The sequence below is a fragment of the Ochotona curzoniae genome, unplaced genomic scaffold (assembly GCF_017591425.1).
Source record: "Ochotona curzoniae isolate NIBS_2020 unplaced genomic scaffold, NIBS_Ocur_1.0 contig_2321, whole genome shotgun sequence".
In the NCBI taxonomy this organism is placed as follows: Eukaryota; Metazoa; Chordata; class Mammalia; order Lagomorpha; family Ochotonidae; genus Ochotona; species Ochotona curzoniae.
The window spans coordinates 20369739-20390722 of record NW_024465421.1 but is presented as its reverse complement, the minus strand read 5'-3'; the positions used below and the strand labels follow the sequence as shown (position 1 = coordinate 20390722).

Sequence of the window (20984 nt, the reverse complement as noted above, 5' to 3'; positions counted from 1 at the left end):
CATCATTAGACTGGCTTGGCACTGTGTGTATTTGGTACTAAATTGGAACAGGTGGATGTGATGAAATGGCTGTTCTTTGCTTCCATCCTGTCTTCCATTCTAATTTTATTTCTTGAAACTGCAACCTGGCTGCCTAACAGAAACCCCTTGGTTTCCCTGTGCAATTGCTTCCTGCCTCTTAGCATAGGTTACTGGCCCCACTGGGCTAGGAGGATGAGTCAGCCGTGATTCCTGCCTTCTTGGAGTGGGTGGCTTCGGCCATTAAAAGGATCATTACAACTGAATCTAGATCAGCAGAGGTGGGAGAATGAACCTGGCCAGGCGGAGACAAATAGAGTTTACATGGGGAGGAGGCAGAGGGGACTCTGAAAGAGAATTGTCTGCAGCGAGAGAAAGGACGCATGTGAGCAGAAATGACCCGAGCCCAAGCGCAGGGACGTGAGGCTGCACCAGTGCTCTGCGATGGGTCCGACTTCCTCACCTAGGGGTTGGCAGTGTCAATGAAAAGTTAAAATGCATTCTCCTCTGTCAATGATAGGAAACCTTCCTTCTAGGCCTCCCCATGCTGAGGGATATCTCCTGGGGCTGCAGACCATGTTTGAACCTGGCATCTAAGACACTGACCAATGCCCTCCAAATCCCACTTGATGGTGGATGCGTGGACATCTTGTTGGAGGTTGTGGTACAGAGGGAATATGTGAGACAGGCTTTGGAAATGGCTCTGAGTATTCCAAGATTGGTGCCTGTGGCTTGGAGCCCGTAGCTGCCAGTTACGGGGATAGCAAGCAAGATACGAGGCTGCCCAGGCTTCATGTTCACCTGCAGAAGTCAGCCTTGGAAGATCCAAGTAAGAGAGCAAGTAAGTGAGTGTCTTAGGCATAGCTTGTAGATATATCTGGACTTCAGGTGTACAAATGTACAACTATAAACAATAGACACAGAAAGGTACCCCAAAGAACAGTTGATTGCACAAAGCACTGCCAAGAATATAGAAATGGAGAGTTAATCTTTGAAAACATATTAGGATTCAGCCCTATTCATGCATGTCTCTGAGGGACAGGTATTTTGCTCAGTACTGGAGATCAAAAGATAAACATGATTAGGCTCTCCCCAAGGGGATTCTGTAGCTTATGAGACCAATATGTAAATAGGAAATTGTGATACAGCAGATAAAGACTCTGCCAGAATGATTTTTTTAAAAGATACAATAAGAGGCTAGAAGAGTAATTATTCTGCTCCCATGGGCTCCGAGGAAGTCACTTTTAAACAATGTGGAAGCACCTAAGCTTTGAGGGTGAACCAGATGACCTTGCTGCACTGGAGCCTGTTTTATATAGAAGGTCGGTTTCCTCTGGCTGCTTCACCTGACCGAGCAGGGATGTCCTAGAGGTCTCATGGCCTCCATGACCTCTGATTGCATCGCACTGTTACCAAAGAGCTGTGCTGAGGTGGAGCTGAGAACTCCAGGTCAGCAGGAAAGCCTGCTGTTGGTGTTGGCGGGCGCTGTCTGTGCTGGCCAAGGGCGTGAGCTGGGCTTGTGTCATGAGTTACGGCAGTGTAAGGAGCCCTTGCGGCGGTTGTTGGGTGCAGGCAGGCGATCCATGCTGGGGAGAACCCGGAGACTGGCACAGCCACCTGTGGGTGCCTGCTGCTGCTCCTTCTCCCTCGCTCTCCCATATGCTCCTTTAAACAGACATGCTTTACTTCAGAGATGCATGGAGGTTCCGGCAGTGTTTTTGCTCTGCTGCTTTGTTTTTTGTTGAATTCAAAGCTTCCTTTTAAGAAAAGGTCAGAGGACTAGAGAAGTGGGCTATAAGTATTTTGCAAATTAAATTGGAGCTTTTTTTTTTAGGTGAAGTAAAAAACCAAGTCCTGTGATTGCATAGGTTTTACTTTGCAAAGGTCAACATATTTGCATAAAAATACTTTTTCTGCTAATGGAGCAGATTAGTTCATTTTGTACAGTGTCTTGGGATCCATGGAGTAATGAACATTAAGGAAGCTTCGCTCTGCCCTGCCAGGGTTTAGCTTTCTGAGAGAGAATCCGTGTTGTGTCCCAGTGGAATTCCAGAAATGGCACTGAGGATCCTGAAACGTGAGCCAAGGACTTGAATCATATGGTCCCGAGGCTGTGGCTGCAGTTAGACCATTTTTGTGTTGAAACCCAGCACCCCAAAAAACTGCATTGAGGAGCTCTGTCCAAATCCACCTGCCAGGGGCCTTGCTCCAGAAGATTCTGATTGGATAACTCTCCATCTCTCCTATACAAACATCAATTTCTCTCTGATTGCCAGTGATGAGTGAATCATACAGGTAACTTCTGCGAGTGAGCTCACAAGTACTTACTCATCAGGGGTTATTGCAGGGGGGAGGGAAAGGGGGTTGCCAAATGTCTTCCCTTGTGGGTAGCTTGCCTCCCTTTGGTTGACTTGAGACCCCAGACTCTCATCTGGAGACTGATTTGTTTACGATCAGGTCCCAGTGTAGTACCAGTTACCTGCTGAAACTGGAAGTATGTGCCAAGGAGAAAGAAGACCACATGGTGGCTCATTCACAGATGCTGTCATAAGGCATTTTCAAGTGAAGAAGAAGACATTGGCCATTACCGAGACCCTTACAAGCTCTAACTATGTTTGAGCACCTCAGTTCATCACACCCTCATGTGCAGGGATGTGTGGGAAGCGATCCTCATCCAGCTGTAAGGGTAGGATACTAAAAGAAATGTAAGAATGCCTAGGGGCCATTCCTCTGAGTCCTTTCTGCTTGTGAAAGAGTGGATGGAATCGTCAGAGCTGGTGAGATATGTTTGGAATCCTAACGAAATCTCTATTTTGCCTGGAAAGGAGGCATAGGGCATGGAGGGTAGGGGTAAAATTTGAAGATGGCTCAGCGTGTCCCCTGTGATGCATCTGTTTAATGCTGATACCTAGAGGAAGTGGAGCTCAGTAAAGGAGAGAACTTTGAGAAGGGAGCTTGCGTGACTATCCGTTAGGGACATTACATTGCAATTCCTCTCTATGTGCCAGAATCTCACTCGCTTTGTAAATGATACTTGTACTTAGTCACATCTGTGTGTGTGTGTTTTGGGGCGGAGGGTTAGATGGGGATTCGGCAGGACTGGTGAGTCTTCCAGAGTGTAGGAGCATGTGCCTGGAAGGCAGGCTTTCTCCCATATGATTGCTTTCCTCTTGCAATTACAACAGGGAGATACAAAAACAAACAGGGGGGAGTGGTTGACCTTACCTAGGCAGGGAAGTCAACAGAAACTACAGGACAGCGCTTCCCTCTTTAGTAACATGCCTCAGAGGTCTGCCTCACTCTGACGGAAGTCTTTGAGTTGGAGCTCTGCAACCACAGCAGAGTAGATTTGATATCCTGAAGATTCCTGACCCTGGCCATCCTTGGAGGAGGTGGTTGTTCAAAACATGGCATAGATGAAAGAGGTGTCTCGGGACGCTGCTGCTCTTCCCTGCTGTAAAATTCCATTTTGTAAGGATAAGCCCAGTGTCCTTTGCTTTACATCAGGCGGAGGCCAGTGTCTGCTGCAGTGCAGCAACAGCCTGCAGGGTTAGTTACACAGCCTTCCCAGCTGGGCAGCAGCAAGCTCTAGGGAGAAAACTGGAAATGCAAGAGGGCAAGGATGTCTCATCTGGCATCCGCCACGGGGCCAGGTGGGCCATGGGATGGCAAAAGTTGCATTGCCTTGCTGCTTTACTCATGTCCTTCTTCTGATGAAGCAATTCAGAAAGTATAAGGCTTGGGGGTAAGGAAAGCCTTCCCCAAAGATAGCATTGCCTGTGCTTGCTGTTCACGAAGTGCTGACTGCACGCCAGCCCCTGCCATGTACACATCTCCAGTTGTAGGACTCAACACCCACTTGGGAGGTAGGTATGTTTACCCCTGGTCTCCAGTGGGAAATGCTGAGGCACAAAGAGGTACAGGGACTTAACCAGGTCATACAGGAACCTGGTGCTTGAGTCAGACTGACCCTCAAGCCTTCTGGTATTTCTGACATTCCCTTTGAAACTGGCCATGGTACTTCCATTCCTGACCTGAGCCCTAGTTCTGGGGCCTCGCTCCGCACCCAGGGAAACAGCATGTGGTTCATGTGTGGGGTGCAGGGTGGGTGTTCATGGATTACCTCTGGCTAAGTCAGGGGGTTCCCTTGGGTATCCCCACCATGCGCTCTGGAATATGGCTGTGTTTTCCTTTTTCTGCCTTTCTCGTGTGCGTTGCCGTGGCCGCTCTCAGGTGTAGTGTGCCTGTACCCAAACCAGATACCATCTTTCTCTCTCTTTCGTAGGCACCGTGCTGTTGTGCCAGGCAAACCAGGAGGGATCCTCCATGTACAGTGCCCCCAGTTCACTTGTATATACTTCTGCAAGTAAGCCCACTTCCCTGGCTCTTTTTGTTTCTGTGACATCAGAGTCCTGTCCCCTGCCTGCCATGTATGTTCTCATCCCCTCCTCCTCTCCAACCCCTCCCCCCATATGACTCTCAACCAGATGGAGTCGACATCATAAGCATGTTTCTGTTTATTCCATGTGGCTGTAGCATCCAGGTCCCTCCACTCGCTCTCATCCACATCCAAATCCTCACTTCCAGACGTCCCAGCCATCCTTTATTGGACCGGCTGGATCTGGTCCAGTGGATGGGACGTGGGCATTGAGGTGTGGGGAGGATGGGGTGGGGAAAGATGGGACGCTCTGGTTCATTGCCTGCTTCCTGTTCACAGTGTTGCCTATTAATATGAAAATCATTGAAGTACAATTTGGCAGGCCATCCTCGTGGCACCCTAGCCCAGCCTGTCAGTCTGAAGCATGATCAGGTCCCTGTGGGAGTGTGACTTGCTCATAGCTGGTGTTCTGTTTGTTGGTATGATTCCCTCAAGAAGGAGGAGAGTGAAAAATGTGGTTTCTCCTGCATTTAATTGGGTGGAAAATGGCACACTGTTGCCATTTAAAAATAAGATGACTGCTTAATGCTCCAAAGGTTATCATGTACTTGAGGGAGGAGACCAAGAATACATACAGAGGAAAGGTCAGAACACTGATGTGGAAGGGCCCAAGGTTCTTCTGCTTGGAATGTGTGCTCTGCCCCTCCCAGGTTCCAGAGCAGGTTGGAACACTAACCTGCCTCTGACTGCCACATGTCCTGCATCATTTGTCCCACCTCCGTCTCCCAACCAGAGCTGAGATTTGATCAACTCCCTGTGTATGTCCCATGAAATTTCTACATTTGCAACGTGAGTCCCCATTAGTGTGCAGATAAATGGAACTCACTTGTGAGATTGTGGGGAGAAAGGAGAGGGTGTCCGAGACGCCAGCCCTTCGATTTCCAAAGTATAAGGCTGAGGCAGCTCTGTGCCCCTCAGAAGCCAAAACCTACCCGTACTGGCAAGAAATGTCCTGTTTGGGCTGCTGGGAATACGTGTTCGCCTAGCCCCTAGGACTGTGACATCACTGCACGTGTGCCCAGGCTCCGTCTTGTTGCTCCTCTAAAGCCTGCACCAGGTAGGTGGTAAAATGCTTGCTGTTTGCCAAGGGGCCTCAGGGCATTGAGTGAAGTGTGTCACCAGGATCTCACAGCCAGGGTGTGGTAGATGCAGCTTTTGAACTTGAAGGTATCACCCAGCCTTCAGCTGCTTTTTTGGGACCTCAGTTCCAGTACAGTATAGGGGAACTGAAGCTTCTCATTAATATTTTAATTGATGCAATATCAACTATCCATATGGAGTTAATGGTTATCATATTGGAAAGCATGGATCTATACAACTATGGCCTGTGTATATGAGGGAATTTCACAAAGTTCCCAGGAAATGAAATTAGAAACGTGGCTTTCTTTCAAAATGGTTTGGAAGTCCATGCATACATTTTTCACAATTTACATTTTCTACATATTGCAGAACGTTTTGCACTGGAAACGCTTTGCACGAAAACAAACTCATACATTTATTTTAAAAATGTTTATTTAATTGGAAGAACAACCAATGAAGAGACAGACAATGACAGCTTCCCAGTGCTGGTTCGCTCCCCAAATGACTGCCATGGCCACACCAGTCTGTTGAACCAGTGTGATGCCTAGAGCCAGGGTTCTATTCAGGTCTTCCACATGTTTGGCGGAAACAGAGATAACTGTAGCATTGTCTGCCTCACCAGGTGCCTTAGCAGGACCTGGGTAGAAGTGGAACAGCTGACATTGCAATTGGCTCTTATGGGATGTGTGTGTAGCAGATGGCAGCACAGCCCAGTACAACATAGTGCCTGCCCCATGCGTCCTTTTAATTCCATATTTCCTGTGAACTTTTCAGAGTATCCTCATACTTGAGTTTTCTTCAGAAAAGTAAACTCTTGAAATGTGCTAGTTTGAAGTGACAGAGCTATTCTAAAGAACTTTGGGCAATGCTTGTATCCTGGCTGTCAGACAGGGTCACGTTACTGCAGTTGTCCGTGGCAGAATACCTGAGCCTGCCAAGGGGCAGATCTGCTGACACCCAGGCCAGCCAGTCGCAGAGTCCACCAGCCAAGCCTGGCTGTGACTCTTCGGTATGGCCCATGAGCTGAGGGTGATTTGCGGATACTGCAAGGGTTACAAAGACAGACAGAAACTAAGGAGAACGATGGATGGAGACTTGGATGGCTGTCCAAATCTGTAGTGTCAGGCAAATCGCCTCTTCGGAGGCAAAGTGTACCAATCTGGGCTGTAAAGGTCTATTGTTCAGAAAGTGACCGTGTACTTCACTGTATCCAATTATACCATTTGTTCTCGCCTTAAAGATGAAAATTTGTAATTTCAGAAGCTAAGTGGACATTCTCAGTACTCTTCCTCTTATAATCACAGCATCAATCATGTTGCCCAAGTATTTTTCATCTTATTGCTTTCATTACTGTTCATACTAATCATCCTTTATGAAAATAGGTGAATGGCCCCTTAACGTTCTGTGGGTTAGTTATCTTATGATCTGTCTGTTCTCCTTCATTGAGTACTTAGGTTCAAGGCCATTTTTTCAACCATCCTGGGAGGAAAACAAATCAGTGTCCTTTACATACCAGTTCCATCCCATTGAAGGACGGACTTTTTTACAGTAAGAAATTTAAGTGGTGGCATTCAGAATGGTGATCTTAGTCACTCATCTGCAGTGGCAACCAGTGTTGCCACCTGTCCTTCTCCACTTGAGTGGCTCGAGTCCTTGGGATTAATTCCATCTTATAGCTGTGCAGTGATGCTCAGAGTACAAGTTGCATGCTCGTTCCTGAGATGACGCTGCTGGGGTTTGTCTCTCCTTGAAGTGTTTTGGTCCAGGCTGCCTCCAGATAACCGACTACTTTGAAATGTCCATTTGGATCTTCTCCAATTCTTTAAGGTATACTTCCGGCTCATTGTCACTCCCCATCGCTTAAGCAGTTTAGCCAATGTTTAAGACATATTCTTATGCAGACACGCAGTCATGAACGTGTATGCATACACACACACACACACACACACACACATTCCCAGGATCTCCCTCTCCTCTCCAGGTCTGCCTTAAGGGGCTGAGAGCCAGATGTCTTATCTTTGAGAATATATAGGTGCGGTCTCTCTTTGTCTAAGAATACAGCGTCTTCCTCAAGGCTCAGGTGCCCTTATTTCTGAGTCATGTAGGATGCTCTTGATTTTTTACCTGGTAAATACACGCACTTCTCATTTCTAATAATTGTGTTTCTGATGAAAGACGTGTGTAAGTATATGCTTACAAGTCAAATCCTACATATCTGCCTAATTCTGAGATTATGTTGGAGTTTTATGAGTTTTTCTTTTCCTGTAAGTCTTTAACTGACCATGGTGTTTTTAGACTTAAATCACCCCTCTTCCTAGTCTTATAGTTAATAATCTGTAAATAACAACCTAAAATGCAGTAGGAAGATGGTTTTTAAAGGAACCCTGCTGGATAAATCCATCATGAAAATAATTCCTACTGAAGTTTCATAGTTTTCTTTTTCTTTGTTTTTAAGGCAGTTACAGAGAAAGAAAGTAAGGGAGAGAGAGATTTTCTATCACCTGGTTTACTCATCAAGTGGCCACAAGAGGATCCAGGCAGATCTGAAGCCAGGAGCTTGCTCCAGGTCTTCCTGGTGGGTGCAGCAGCCCAAGGACTTGGGCCATCCTACCATTTTCCCAGTCACATTTCCAGGGAGCTAGAAAGGAAGAGGAGTAACCAGGACCTGAACTGGGAACTTTATGGGATACCAGCACTGCAAACAGCAGCCTAACCCATTAAATCACAGTGCTGCCCTAAGTTATGTACTTTCTAAGATGCATTTTTATATAATGGCCTTGTCACCCGTAAGTGGAGCATCCTGTTGTAGGGCCTAGGACCCATGCACACTCAAAGGGAGATATTTCACTTGTGACTTCATGTCAGTACAACCTAATCTCACAGATTATCCCATTCTGCCCCAGATTGGCTCACTCATCTCCAAACTTTACGCCACTTTGAAGCTCTAGTTCATCACGGAGTGTCAGGAATTCTCTTACATGTCCTAATAAGTCAGTCTTTTTTTTTCAGGGGCTAAAATAGAACTACTTTCCATCCAAATTCAATGAAGTCAGAACAAAATATCAGGGATTTTGGCAAAACTACCTTGTTCCAAATGCCAAACATTTATTATTAATATTTTTAAGCAAACCTTGAGCACCGAGCGCTGTGACCCTTTGTAAACAGTGTGGGGCTGGCCTGGTGGCCTAGGCTTCCCAATTCCAGAGTCAGCTCATCCTGCCCAGGGGAAAGTCCCTAAGTGTGAGCCCAGTAGTGCCACTAGCATGCATTGAGCGGTTAACATTACAGTTGATTCCACGCAGAAACAGATAAAGAGCATCTCCTCTCCTCCAGTTGCAGCTGTGACCTCTGTCCCCCAACAGCTGGATGTCCGGAGGTTCATCACTGGATCCATGAATGGACATGGCCACTTAGGACTCAGATTAGCTAAGAGAACAGTTGCTCCTTCTTATCTACGTGAGATATAGATGTTTCCAGAAGCAGATAAAATGTCCACTGTATTTGGTATTTAGCACTGTTTTGTCAGTACATTTTAAATGACAAAGGTGACCTGTGCCCGTGATAAGCAGCTCAGCCTGCTTGGAATTCCACTCCAGTTGGAATGAGGCAGTAGCAGTGTATTTAGCCAGGAACGTTGTACCTTGGAAGTGCCTGTGTGGACTCCTGCAGAGTGCACTTGCACGTTTTCTGTCTGTGAATTCACCATGGGACAATGCATGTCTACAGCAGAGCAAGTGTGTTAATAGTTAGATTTTATGCGGCTCAACCCTCATGACCTTTTATCAATCTAACCACACACCTCCTTCCCGAAAATCCCCATCGGGAGGATGTGAGCTTGAACATACGACTTGGGAAAAGGGGTACCCTGTTCAGTCCATAGTGAACACCTTGCTGACGGTGGGACAGCTGCATCCTTCGAGGACCCGGAGAATGTCTCCCTGTGGAGATTTCTGTAGGCTTCCATTTTGCTTATTCATGCAGGAGAGCGTATTTACAGTTCTGGGGAAATCACAACTGAGCATAAATGCGCATCTGGACAGATCCTAAAGGTTAAGGTGCACATTCACTGCCCTTGAGATGTTCACCCCATCCATTAGCCACGCCCGAAGTGGCGTCACGGGCGGATGCTGGGACCCCAGGTATCCTCCCAGTGCAAAGTTAACTCCTTGCTATTCACTTCTATGAAATTCAAGGACAAGAAGTGGTGTTATAGTTTTTAATTGATATATTGATTGCAGATTTTACAGAAGTAATTGTGTGGAATTCATAAAGCGGTGATTTAGGTGGCGGAGGCATACATAAATCAGGCCGACTCTGCTCTACTCTGGGATAATTGATAGAACTTCCACTGGTGTCTGTGACTAAAATGAGAGCCTAAATTAATTTATAGCTTCCCCAGTCTTCCACCCAATGCGGAACGTCGGTAGCCTGAGTCGGTGTTAACAGACTGTCAGGTGCAGGTCACTGTGTTGGAGAAGTTGCCAGGAAAATGAACATCTTTGTGCATCCTTTTTTTTTTCTGATATTTTCTTGAAGTTGTTTAACAAAGTATGGGACTTAGGGTGAACAGGGAGACATGCCAGACAAAATTTTAATGACTGCCAAAAATGCAGTAATCCAGACAGTGTTTTCTTGTGATATTTTCAAAGTCTGACATAACGAAAAAGATGCATGAGGAACAAAATGCTGAAAATCACCACGAAGACCAGGCATGTGTGCCGACTGTTTCCTTTTACAACCTTAGGACCCGAAAGGGGCAGTGTGATATTTTTCTCATATCTTCACATTCTGTTTCTGATTCGTACCTAATGAAGTGCACACGCGTGTACAGGCTGTGTGATATTTCTGTACATATACACGTGTGTTGATGTCCAACATGAACACGTTTTTAATATAATGGTGTGGTCAAAATGGACACACGCACACACATTAATTTCATTTGAGGCAGAGGTTTGGCCAGTGGTTGGAAAGCATGTGTCCTACACCTGCGCACCGGGTTTTCATGTTGGTCTCTAGCCCAGGAGGTGGGAGATGACAGCTCCACCACTTGGGTTTCTGCCACCCACATGGCAGACCTGGGTTCGGTCCCGTTCCCACCACCCTGACTTTCTGCCTATCATGGAAATGAAGATGATTTTTAATTAATTTTTGGGGGGTGGGGGTCTGGGTTGGTATAGTAGTTAAGCTAAACCTGGGCTGCCTGTGTCCCGGATTGCAATGCTTGACTTGGCGTCCTGGCTCCACCTCTAAGTCTAGCTCCCTGCCAGTGTGGCGGGCACCAGGGAGGGCTCACACCCCACTCCTGCCTTCCCACGTGGGAGGAGTGGAGTAAGCTCTAGGTTCTTGGGTTCAGTCTCGCCCTGCTCTTGCTGTTTCTGGCATTTAGGAAGAGAATCACCAGATGGAAGATCTCTCTCATGCCTTTCAAAACAAAAACTTTAAACATTGCAATAAATATGATTTCTAATGCTTTAAGTTTGAGAGAGGCACATATATCCCTTCTGCATTCTCTTACTACAAATATCCATTCACAATGATTAAGACTGGGCTTGGTGGAAGCCAGGAGTCAGGAACTCATTGCATAATCATTTGATGTTGTGAGCACATACATTTGACCTCTGAGATCTGTGTCCATCGCTGAACCCAGATTGCGAGCTGCCGAGAGCCTCTGCTGGGTGTCTCCCTGATTGTTAGCTCTGTCACAGCACACACCCAATCAGCGGTCGGGGGTTGTGCAGAGTCGGACACTGTGGTTTGGCAGCTTCCCATCATCGGTGAACTCCAGCAACTCTTGCTGATCTGATGGGAAGCCTGTCTCTGCTGCTCTGCCCTGCTGTCCACACAACCCAGAGTGGCACTGACATCCTACCAGCAAGTGATTTGCAGAGCTTTTGACTGGCTCTCAGGTTTTCAGTTCTCCCACCCAGAGTGAGTCTATAATAGCTTCATTTGTATTTTTGATTTCCAGTGTCGCATCCCGACTCCTTCACTGACACGTGGGGTTATTTTCTGTATCTGCTATTACCAGTTTCAGAGTTTCTCTCCCACCCACCTCCCCCCCCCCCATACACTAGCCAGAGATTCCACATCTTTAAAGACAAAGATGTGCAGAGAGGAGCCCACACTTCAGGTAGCTGTTTGGTCTCAGGACCGAGTGCTTGCTGGCTCCTATGACCCCTGGGTTATTAATCTCAATGTGTAGTCGTGGCTTTCGTCTTTCTCTAGATGGGGTTTCTGTTGCAGCTACCATCCCGTGGTGTGCCCCCAAACACCTGATTTGTCTTGATATTTCTTTTTCAGAAATACATATGACAGATAAGGAGTCACTGGAGAATGCGTTTGCTTTGTGTCAGACAGATATTAAAACAATAAGCTCTGTTGCCCTGGGATTCCCATGCACACACAGCCAGAGAACAAGGCCGAGACGAGGTGTTCCTGAAAGGTTTCAAGATAGTTGCTTGGAGGGATTCCCTGGAAACGCCTAGTCCTGTGATAGCATTGACATAAAGTGTTTTTTTTTTTAAAGATTTATTTTATTTTTATTGCAAAATCAGATATAGACAGAGGAGAAGATATAGAGAGGAAGATCTTCCATCCGATGAATCACTCCCCAAGTGACTACAATGGCAGGTGCTGCGCCGATCCAAAGCCAGGAACCAGAAACCTCCTCCAGGTCTCCCACACGGGTGCAGGGTCCCAAGGCTTTGAGCCGTCCTTGACTGCTTTCCCAGGCCACAGGCAGGGAGCTGGATGGGAAGTGTGGCTGCCGGGATTAGAACCAGCACCCATATGGGATCCTGGTATGTTCAAGGCGAGGACTTTAGGTGTGAGGCCGTTGTGCCAGGCCCAACATAAGGTTGTTTTCTTTTTAATGCTCACATTTTCTTAAGAGCTTGTGAAGTTCCCACATTTAACCCCTTGAAATGATTACCTTCCTCCAGCCCCAACTCTTCTAATAGTAGGTTGTGTTGAAAGTTTATTTTTTAGGCCCCTGTTGCACTTTGTTTTCCCCAAAATTATTTTGAACTTAAGAGAAATGATTGAATGTGGGAGATACAGGACCAAGGAAAGATGCTGTTTGTTTCCCTGGCCATAAAGGAGAGCAGTTTGATGCCTTGGAGCAGGTGCTTATTCATCAGGAACTTGGGTTTGCAAATTGGGCCAAGCTCTCTCTGAGTCTGCAGAGAAAGTGTATCCTGGCCCCCTTCTTCCCCTGGCCTTATTTCTGCTCCAGTCCCCAGACTCGGTGAAAGATGCTCGGAGGAAGTGGGCTTGGCACTCTTTGAAGGAAAAAGAGGCTGGCATAGTTCATTTAAGTTTGATAAATTGAACACTATTAACTATTTGTTTACTAATTATTTATTGAACTATTGAAACCTCTTGAGCAGGTCTCTCAGAGCATGCCCCACATCAGGGACCCCGGGGTGGTGTTGGGTGGTTGGACACAGGGTGCGGAGGCGTTTAGGAGGCTAAGTGTGGCTTCTCTCCTTTTCTTTCCCCTTCGCTCAGGTACAGGAAGGTGGAAATGGTGATCTCACCCACCTGCCTGTAGCCCTTGTCACTCTAAACAACTATGTACAAATTATCAAAAAAAATTTTAAAAAAGAACACCAAAACCGCCATTTAATCAAATCATGGTTTCATAAGCCTAAAAATGCTTCAATTGAAGAACTAGTTATGGTCACTGGAGAACTTGGGAAATATGAAGCCGCAGTCTCAGAACCAAGTAACTTGCCACATTTTTATGATCTGTCTCCTGGGGTTTTGTTTCATGCAGTGTCAGTGCCTTGATAACTAATTGACTAATTGCTTTTCGTGTAAAGACAAACAAGCCAGGAGAAACCACCTCAGCAGGCACCCTGACTGTGAGTGTATGCATCTCTGTCCTTAACCATGGCTAGGCAGGTCAAAGACTTGAGAAGGCTGGGTTTTCGCCAGCAAGTCCTAGCCCCTATTACTGGTTTTCAGATGCTCCCTCTGAGTTACAATGTGGTTTAGTGAAAAGGACAAGACCTGAGCATCAGCCATCATGCTGGCCCCAGATGTGTGACCATGGTCATGTCTATAATGGTTTCTCTTAGGGGAAAGCCCTTTCCAGCAACTAGAGGCATTTTAGGTCCTCACGTGAATGGTTACTCTATATTTCTTAGCGTACTCATCTCCTCCTGGATTCTGAACATTGGCCAAAGAAGTGAGTTTGGGAAGTATATTCTGGTCCAGAGACTGGCCAGCCAGGTCATTTCCCAGTGGTCCTCTTTCTGTGTAAGGTTTTTGGGGGATTCCAACTGGATTATCAGATGGGAGCCCCTGAGGTCAAAAAATGCACCTGTCCTCCAAGTATTGCCCAAAAGAACAGGACTCTTAAGTTTAAAGCCTTTGCCCAAAAGCAACCTGAAGAGCTGGTCGCTTGATATGAAAGGAACGAGGTACTACCCTCCTGCACCCATCTGCCCCTACTGTGGACCTGACCTCCAAGGCTGTGGTAGCCACAGGGAACCTTGGAGTGTGCAGCCCAGCCAAAGGAAATGGATTTGCCTCACTCGTCCTCTTTTCTTCCTGGAGATACACTTAGCTTGCAGTTTGAGCCAGCTGTTGTATCTTCCATGATGTAACAGTTAAAACTTGAATGTGTGTGCACATTCCATAAAGTAATTATTTATATAGATTTTACATTTCTTTTTTCCCCCATGACTGCTTAGGGAAAACAAAACTAAAGTCATGGGCCATCAGAACAAGTTTCTTCAAGCTAGTAGCTTGTGGCAAATTGCTTTGTCTCGATTACAGTAGATGTCATTATCCCAGTTCCTTGTCTGTCTGCAGTATCCCTCCCAAGGGAGGAAACCCACTTGCAAATGTGCACCTCTGTCCTGCTCCGGAATTGAGAGGTGATCTCATTTTGCTGAATGAAATGGAAGGGGACGGGTGGCGGTGGTGGTGTCAGTACCTGCGAGTAGACTGAACATAAACATCTCTTCAGCACTGTAAAATGCATCACTCAGAGCGGCTGCTTGAGTGCCACGTGGACCCATTTGTAGCCTTAGAGGAAAGGGGCCAGATGACAAAGGGAGGTACACAGGGACAAAGTGGCAGTGACTTAACTCCATGCTGCTGTGGTGTGTCGGTGTCGCGCCAGGCCAGTTGACCCCAGCATGTCCATGTGGATGAAGTCTGTGTAGCTTTGTAAATTGGGGTAGTTGTTTTCATCTAAATCAAAGGTGGAGAGAGAAGAGAAAACACGCCATGGAGAGATCAGCATTTCATCTCCTGGTTCACACCTGGGCAGAGACCTCTCGTGGCTGGCTGAGTCTGTATCCCACATGGCTGGGTTACATGCACTACCTCCTGTCCATGTCTCTGTCTCTGTCTCTCTCTGACACCCAGATGTGAGGATAAACGCCAGTGGCAAAAAGGACCAGCTTGCCTTTGAATGGCTGGGGAACATAAATCAGCAGCCATCCCTGTGGCCTGTTCCAGTCAGCAGCAGAGAGGTAGAGCCTTTCTTGAAGTGTCTTGAAGTGTTGGAACATAAATACGTGTAAGGAAACTGGCCCAGCAGCACCTCCCCACACCCTGTTCCCAGCAAGGAGCACCTTGAGGCCTCTGGGAGCTGTCAGCAGAGTCCCCTGCAGAGTGACCAAGGTGGTGATGAATGGAGCATGGTGTGCTCAGCTGGGGTGTGGACAGAGCCTTGCCAGGGGAGCAGCTTGCACAGGCAGTAGGAGGGAAGCTCGAGGGAGAGGCCGCAGGGAACATGGAGAAGAGAGACATCGAGAGCTTTACTCCGAAGCTGACCAGGACATCTTGTCCTCCTGCTGTGCCAGGTAGTAGCTTCGATGAAGGCCTGGGGCTTCAGGCTGTCTGGGTGAGTGTGGATGTGCTCTGTCCCTCTGCTACTTTCCAGGGAGGTACACATAACGATCACCATGGTTAATAAGGCTTTGTGAGGAGCTGGTGGGTTAATCTGCATGTCTGACAATTAGCAAGTGTGGGTGAGTGCTAGCTGTTAACACCATGCAGTTGGATCTCTGCATCTCATAATGGACTTGGAAGTTTGCCAGCCATCATCAAATCTTTGTACTCTGGTTATCACTCCCTGGGTTTGTAGGCAATTGAAGTCCAGGATTCCTCATCAGGAGCCGCCTTGCACACCCGACAGTTCCCTTAGAAGGTGTACCCCTTATAGGAAGTCTCCTAGAAACATTACCTGTTTGAGGACTGTCCCAGTGTTGCTCTGTAAGTCAGCTGTTGTAAGGCTCTGAATCTATCTGACAGCATAATCAATGCTCATGCCACATCGTCTTCCGGTTTTGGAGATGGAGTAGTTACCAAAATGTAGTCTTCAGGACTTCCTGGCAGAGAGATGTGCAACAAAGTGGCCATCAGATGAGATGAGGGATGATAAGGGATTATTCAGGGACCAAACCAGGGGAGTGGGCTGCCGGCGGTGTTTGGTGTCAGGACGTGGGAAGTAAGATCGAAAAGGGAGGTCATGTTGGAACTAAGATCAAAATTGGAGAACCAAGTTACTGTTTAGGAACTGGGTAAAAGATGGAACTGGCCTACTGAGCAAGTAGGCATGCGAGGCCGGAGCAAGTGAGTTTTCTGAATCTCTTACCATCTTATCCCCCAAGTCCAGCTGAAGTAGAGCTTTCCCTCCATAAACTCTACTTGGGTGATCAGGCCAAAACAATGTCACCAGCACTTGTTCCCTCCCAGTTCAAGTTCTTGCCTGTCCCTTTGGCACATCCTCATCAGACCTACAACAGCCTAGGAACTTCTGGCTAATTTGGATTTGACTAAAACTTTGTACCATGACATTATGTAAAGAGATTCAATTATAGTGCACAGTGTTTGTGGGTAACTGCCGCCCATAAAAAGTTAATTAATCAGGGCTGTGTCAATTTCCTCGTGCCATGTCAATTTGCTGCAAGGTAATTAATCACTAATCACGCAGCCAGCAGCAGGCCGAGGGACAATCCACAAGCCATTCATTGTCTTCCCCCAAATAAATGGCACGTTCAGCCAGGAAGAAACACATCTTGCCTTTCATAATATTTTTATCGACACTTTTGCATGTTGTAATGGACTGCAGCAACAAGCAGCTGCAGTTCAATGGAATATGAATATTAAAGAAACAAATGAGTGGAGATTTATAGGACATTGCGGTTCTGTTATGTCAGTTTTGAGATTAAACCAAGCAAATGAACAGTGAAAAATTACTCTTCCATGTGGAGAACGCTGATTAGACTTGTACATTAATTAGAAATTTTTGTTTTCCTATTCAATGCATTTCAAATGAGGATGTCCTATAAGGAACTGTTTGTCCAAAATGGAGATTTATTCACTTCTAAACAGCAGTATTTAATATCAACATTGCATTTTGTAGTGAAACAAGAGTTGATCCCAAATGTGCATTTCCGGGATAATTTCATGTGAACACAAGCTGAGATCCCACAAATGAAGAGGCTGTTTTGGTATTTTTGTGAACTATTTGAGAGTAAGGGGCCGCCTTCTGCCCTCCACCTGTTTTCCCCAAATTTTGTAATTACTGGGTTTTTAAAAATTTGAAAGCTTTTTCAGTCTCATTTTTTCCCATAGAACCTAATATGCTCTAGCATTAAATTTTCTATATAATGTCATTTAGAAAGAGTGACCTAGTTGTGTGTAAACATCATGTAATAAGCCCATTTGCCGTGCTTTTCATTTTGGAAAATGATTTCTTTTACTGTTCTTCCTCATGTTTATCATTCAGTGCCCTGCCTCTGAATTATCTGCTCCATGAGCAATGGCCAGCTGTTTATCCCTCCTCTGTGTGAGTTACTGTGCTACTTCTTAATTAATGGCACGCACAGAGAATGGGGTTGACCGGGAGGGGGAATCCTGTAGAACATGTAACCCTGCTGTTGAGATGCACCTGCATCTAAGAATGGTGAATTTCCTACTGTAAATCACCCCGAAATCATTCAGCCACTGAGTAGCATCAACATTCTTACATTCTCCTCCCCACCCCTCCCTTTTTTCCCCACCCTATCAGGCTATGAGGAATAGGAAGAGGTGACATTATGGGGCCGAGAAACAGGACACGTGGGACAAAGAGAGAGCCGCTCCTCCATTCTGATGGCACACCTTTTCCAGGGCATCTGGCAGGCTCATGCAAATTCCAACCAGTGCACAAATGCAAGGAATAATTGCCCATTAAAGCGGTTGTATATTTTTACAGCTTTGATGCAGATTCTGCCCCCCTGTCGGGTTTCGCATCTGCTACTCTGCCGTCTCTCCCGGCGCTCTAAAACTTTAATACGCAGTTTATAACCCTCAAGTATTTTCCCCTGATTTTGTGCTGCTTCTCTTGGGATTTCCGGGCTGGCGAGATGATCTCATTTGTGTTTATTTTCGAAGGTAAGCACCATGTTCATAAAAGAGACAGGGGAAAGGCACCCTGGTCTCTGTAAATACATGAGTGCCGAGCTTGTTTGGGGTGGAGAAGGAGATTGTGTGTTTGAGGGGGAGACGAGCGGTCCGCAGTTGACACTTTTGGTCATTGGCTCATTTGGCCAGCAGATACACCCACACGTCTTGCTTTTTAAAACTGTTGGTGCTTGAGCATATCACAGCAGGCCTTCTTGTTACATCCCTGAAGTTTCCGTTTCATTGAGTTCCACAGCGTAGAGCTCCTTTGCAAAACTGAGAGTACTCCAGCAAGCTCCCCAGAAACAGTTCTGAGCATAAATCGAGCTGAAGGCCGAGAGTGGGTGGGATGGAAATGTTGATGTGTCAACAAGATGTGCAATTGGTTATTTGCTCTTAGCTTGTGCTCTGTTTTCTTGGAGAGAAATTCATTTTTAGCTCATGAGCTAAATCCAATTTTTGTTGCAGTGATGCCAGATTTTTCACTTTGATTCATGCTAGATAAAGCTTAAGAAGGAACTTTTCCTGGATAATGGACCTCTCCGGCTTTTCCTTTGCTGCTCTTCCTTAGGCCCAGAACAAAGGAGTTATATGCAGGCTAGCCACAAATCAGCCTAAATATTTTATGTTTCTCTTCTTTGGTGATCTATTTATATGTATATTAACCTCAAGGGGATGAAAATATCCAACTCCAGTGTTGAGGTTAGGAAATGCCTGTCACGTGATATCCTTTTTCCCGACAGTGTTCTTGATTAACAAAGAGTAATTAGACATAGCAATAGATGGGACTTTTATTTGAATCAGGTTTTTCTCCATCCTAGATATAGGGCATGGTGAGTCTCAGCATAGTGTTTCGCTTGAGATTTACGAAGCACTGTCTTACCCTCTTATTGGATCCAAACCCTTGAGCTGTTGTGTAGGCTAACCTGAGCTCAGCAAGAGAGAAGTGTCATGCCACAGAGAGCATGTGATTCGGATGTTTTGTTTTCATGTGGTTGTAGGACAAAGCCATTTTGGTTTTGTTTAATTTGAATCATATGCTTCATATATGCATTTAGCCATAATCCAGCTGGTACAGGTCACCTTTTAGGCATGTTAAAAATGCATATTCCTTCCATGCAGCATCGAGTGTGTCCGCAGACAGTGGGTTTGTGTTGTTGTCATTGGAAATTGTAATTGATCCCTTGTCTTCATGGCATCTGATGAGAACTATGATGTCAGAAACCATCCATCTAGTTTCCAGGCATGGAAACAGGCAATGCAGTTTGGCATCAGCCAAGTTTGAGTTGTTGATGAACATTGTCCTTTTCTGTGATGCCTTATTATGCACTATTGCCATGCTCGTGGAATGTTCTTGCTGGATTCCCCAAGAGCATTGTTTGGGGCAATCAGGAAGGCATTATGTTAACTTGTTATCTTTTTTAGATATTGCCTGTCTGAGGGAAAGCTTGAATCAAGAAACATTCGCAAACTGATAACAGTGCTGCAGGAGAAGCAGTAGGGGTGAATGCAAGTGGTGGCTCTCAGCATCCCAGGTGTTTTCATACCAAATACCTGTCTTGCCACTGCAGTTGCACATGCTCTGTACCTGATGACGTTCTCTGTACCAGTGCAGCATCTTTGGAAATAGAAGCCAGCCTTCCAGGAGTCCCACTGGAGCCGCACTGGAGTTCTGTCTATGTGACTGACACACTATTCATTGACTAAGTGCGGGAGGGCCGCTGTGATACAGGACAGAGCTGTGGATGGTGAACAGTGTGGAGAAGGGTCTCTCCTACCCCCAGGAGGAGACGGGCAGACGTTGCTTACCTACAGGTGGATGACCAGGCCCAGTGCTAGTTTACTCAATACCTGCCTGGATCTGAACCCTTGTCTGAATCAAGGGCTGAAACCACCACCCTCTTGGAGCTTGCATCTAGCATTAGGTAGAGTCCCTCCCTCTAATGCTGGGATCCAAGCTCCTGGAGCTGTGCATGGGTCAGAGGAGGATGACGACAGCTTTCTTGTGCTTTTGTACCAATGGAGATGGGAAGGAGAGGAGACAATCAAGAAAGCAAGCATGCCAGGAAGGGAAGAAAGAATAGGGGGAGAGAAAAATGGAAGGAAGAAAAAAGTGAAGGAATGAAAGAGGGAGGAGGGAGAGAGGGAAGGAAGGAAAGGAGATAGGAAGAGGAGGAAATATTATGTGAGCATCGTGACCTAGTGGAAACTTCCCAGAGGACCCCGTGTCTGCTCTGCAGTGACACAGCAAGGGGAGAGCAGAGCGGGCATTTCCCTGCGGGACATGGAGGCACATCCTTCTTCCTGATGCAGCCTCTGTGTGAGGGTGTGATCTGTGCAGCCCTTAGGTTACGACTGCTGGAGCTCAGTCTGCCAGGAAAGCAACACATAAGCCAGGTGTGTTCCGTGTGCAAAAAAGGAATCTGCAGTGATTGCTGCTTCCATGGGCCCGCAGAGCCTGGTACCACGATCTGCAAAATGCCTTTCCCTATGTCAGGAGTGACAGGTGCGTCCCGAAACAAAGCAGGCACCCAGGCAAGCCCGGCGCTCAGCTTCTGACAGCATGTGTTCTCCACCCTGTGTTGCTGAGCTTCTGTTTCCTATGGTATCTTGCCGTCTGAGTCCTCCAAGAAGTATTGTACAACCTGCTTGTCGCCGAGAGGGATCTTGTCTTGCTCCCCCGGCACTGTAGCCAGTGATAATGGATAGGTCAGCATAATTACCGTGCTTGCTCGCACAGCCGCCAGCTGCTCCACCAGATTGTGAGTTCCTCGTTTGCTCTATTTCACAATCCGAGTGTTCGCCTGAAAACCTAATATTTGAACTGTGGCAAGATAGATTGGGAGTGGAAGGCCTCCCCAGCCGTTTTCTGAAGCAAGGGTCTGGTATCTTAGGATGCCAGTGTGCTTTGGTGCTTTCGGATTGACCTGCAATTCCAGTTCAGGCCTGCCCCTCCCTGAGCTTCTGAGCGTGGCAAGTTGAGACATGATCCATGGATGGCAGGTGCTAGGGCTGGCAAGAGCAGTGAACCAAATGGTAC

The 20984-nt window shown here is 46.6% G+C and overlaps 1 protein-coding gene across 14 annotated transcripts in view; it reads left to right on the top strand.

The window, feature by feature from the left end:
• The window catches only part of RBFOX1 (RNA binding fox-1 homolog 1), a 1044467-nt gene that overhangs the window by 971141 nt on the left and 52342 nt on the right, over window positions 1-20984 (top strand). For 9 of the 14 annotated variants that reach the window (XM_040973373.1, XM_040973376.1, XM_040973369.1 and 6 more), the window contains one exon: window positions 4304-4384. The exons of the other annotated variants lie outside the window; for them this stretch is intronic. In XM_040973373.1, the coding sequence (XP_040829307.1) occupies window positions 4304-4384 (81 nt within the window). The remainder of the gene's footprint in view (window positions 1-4303; window positions 4385-20984) is intronic. 14 annotated transcript variants of the gene reach the window in all.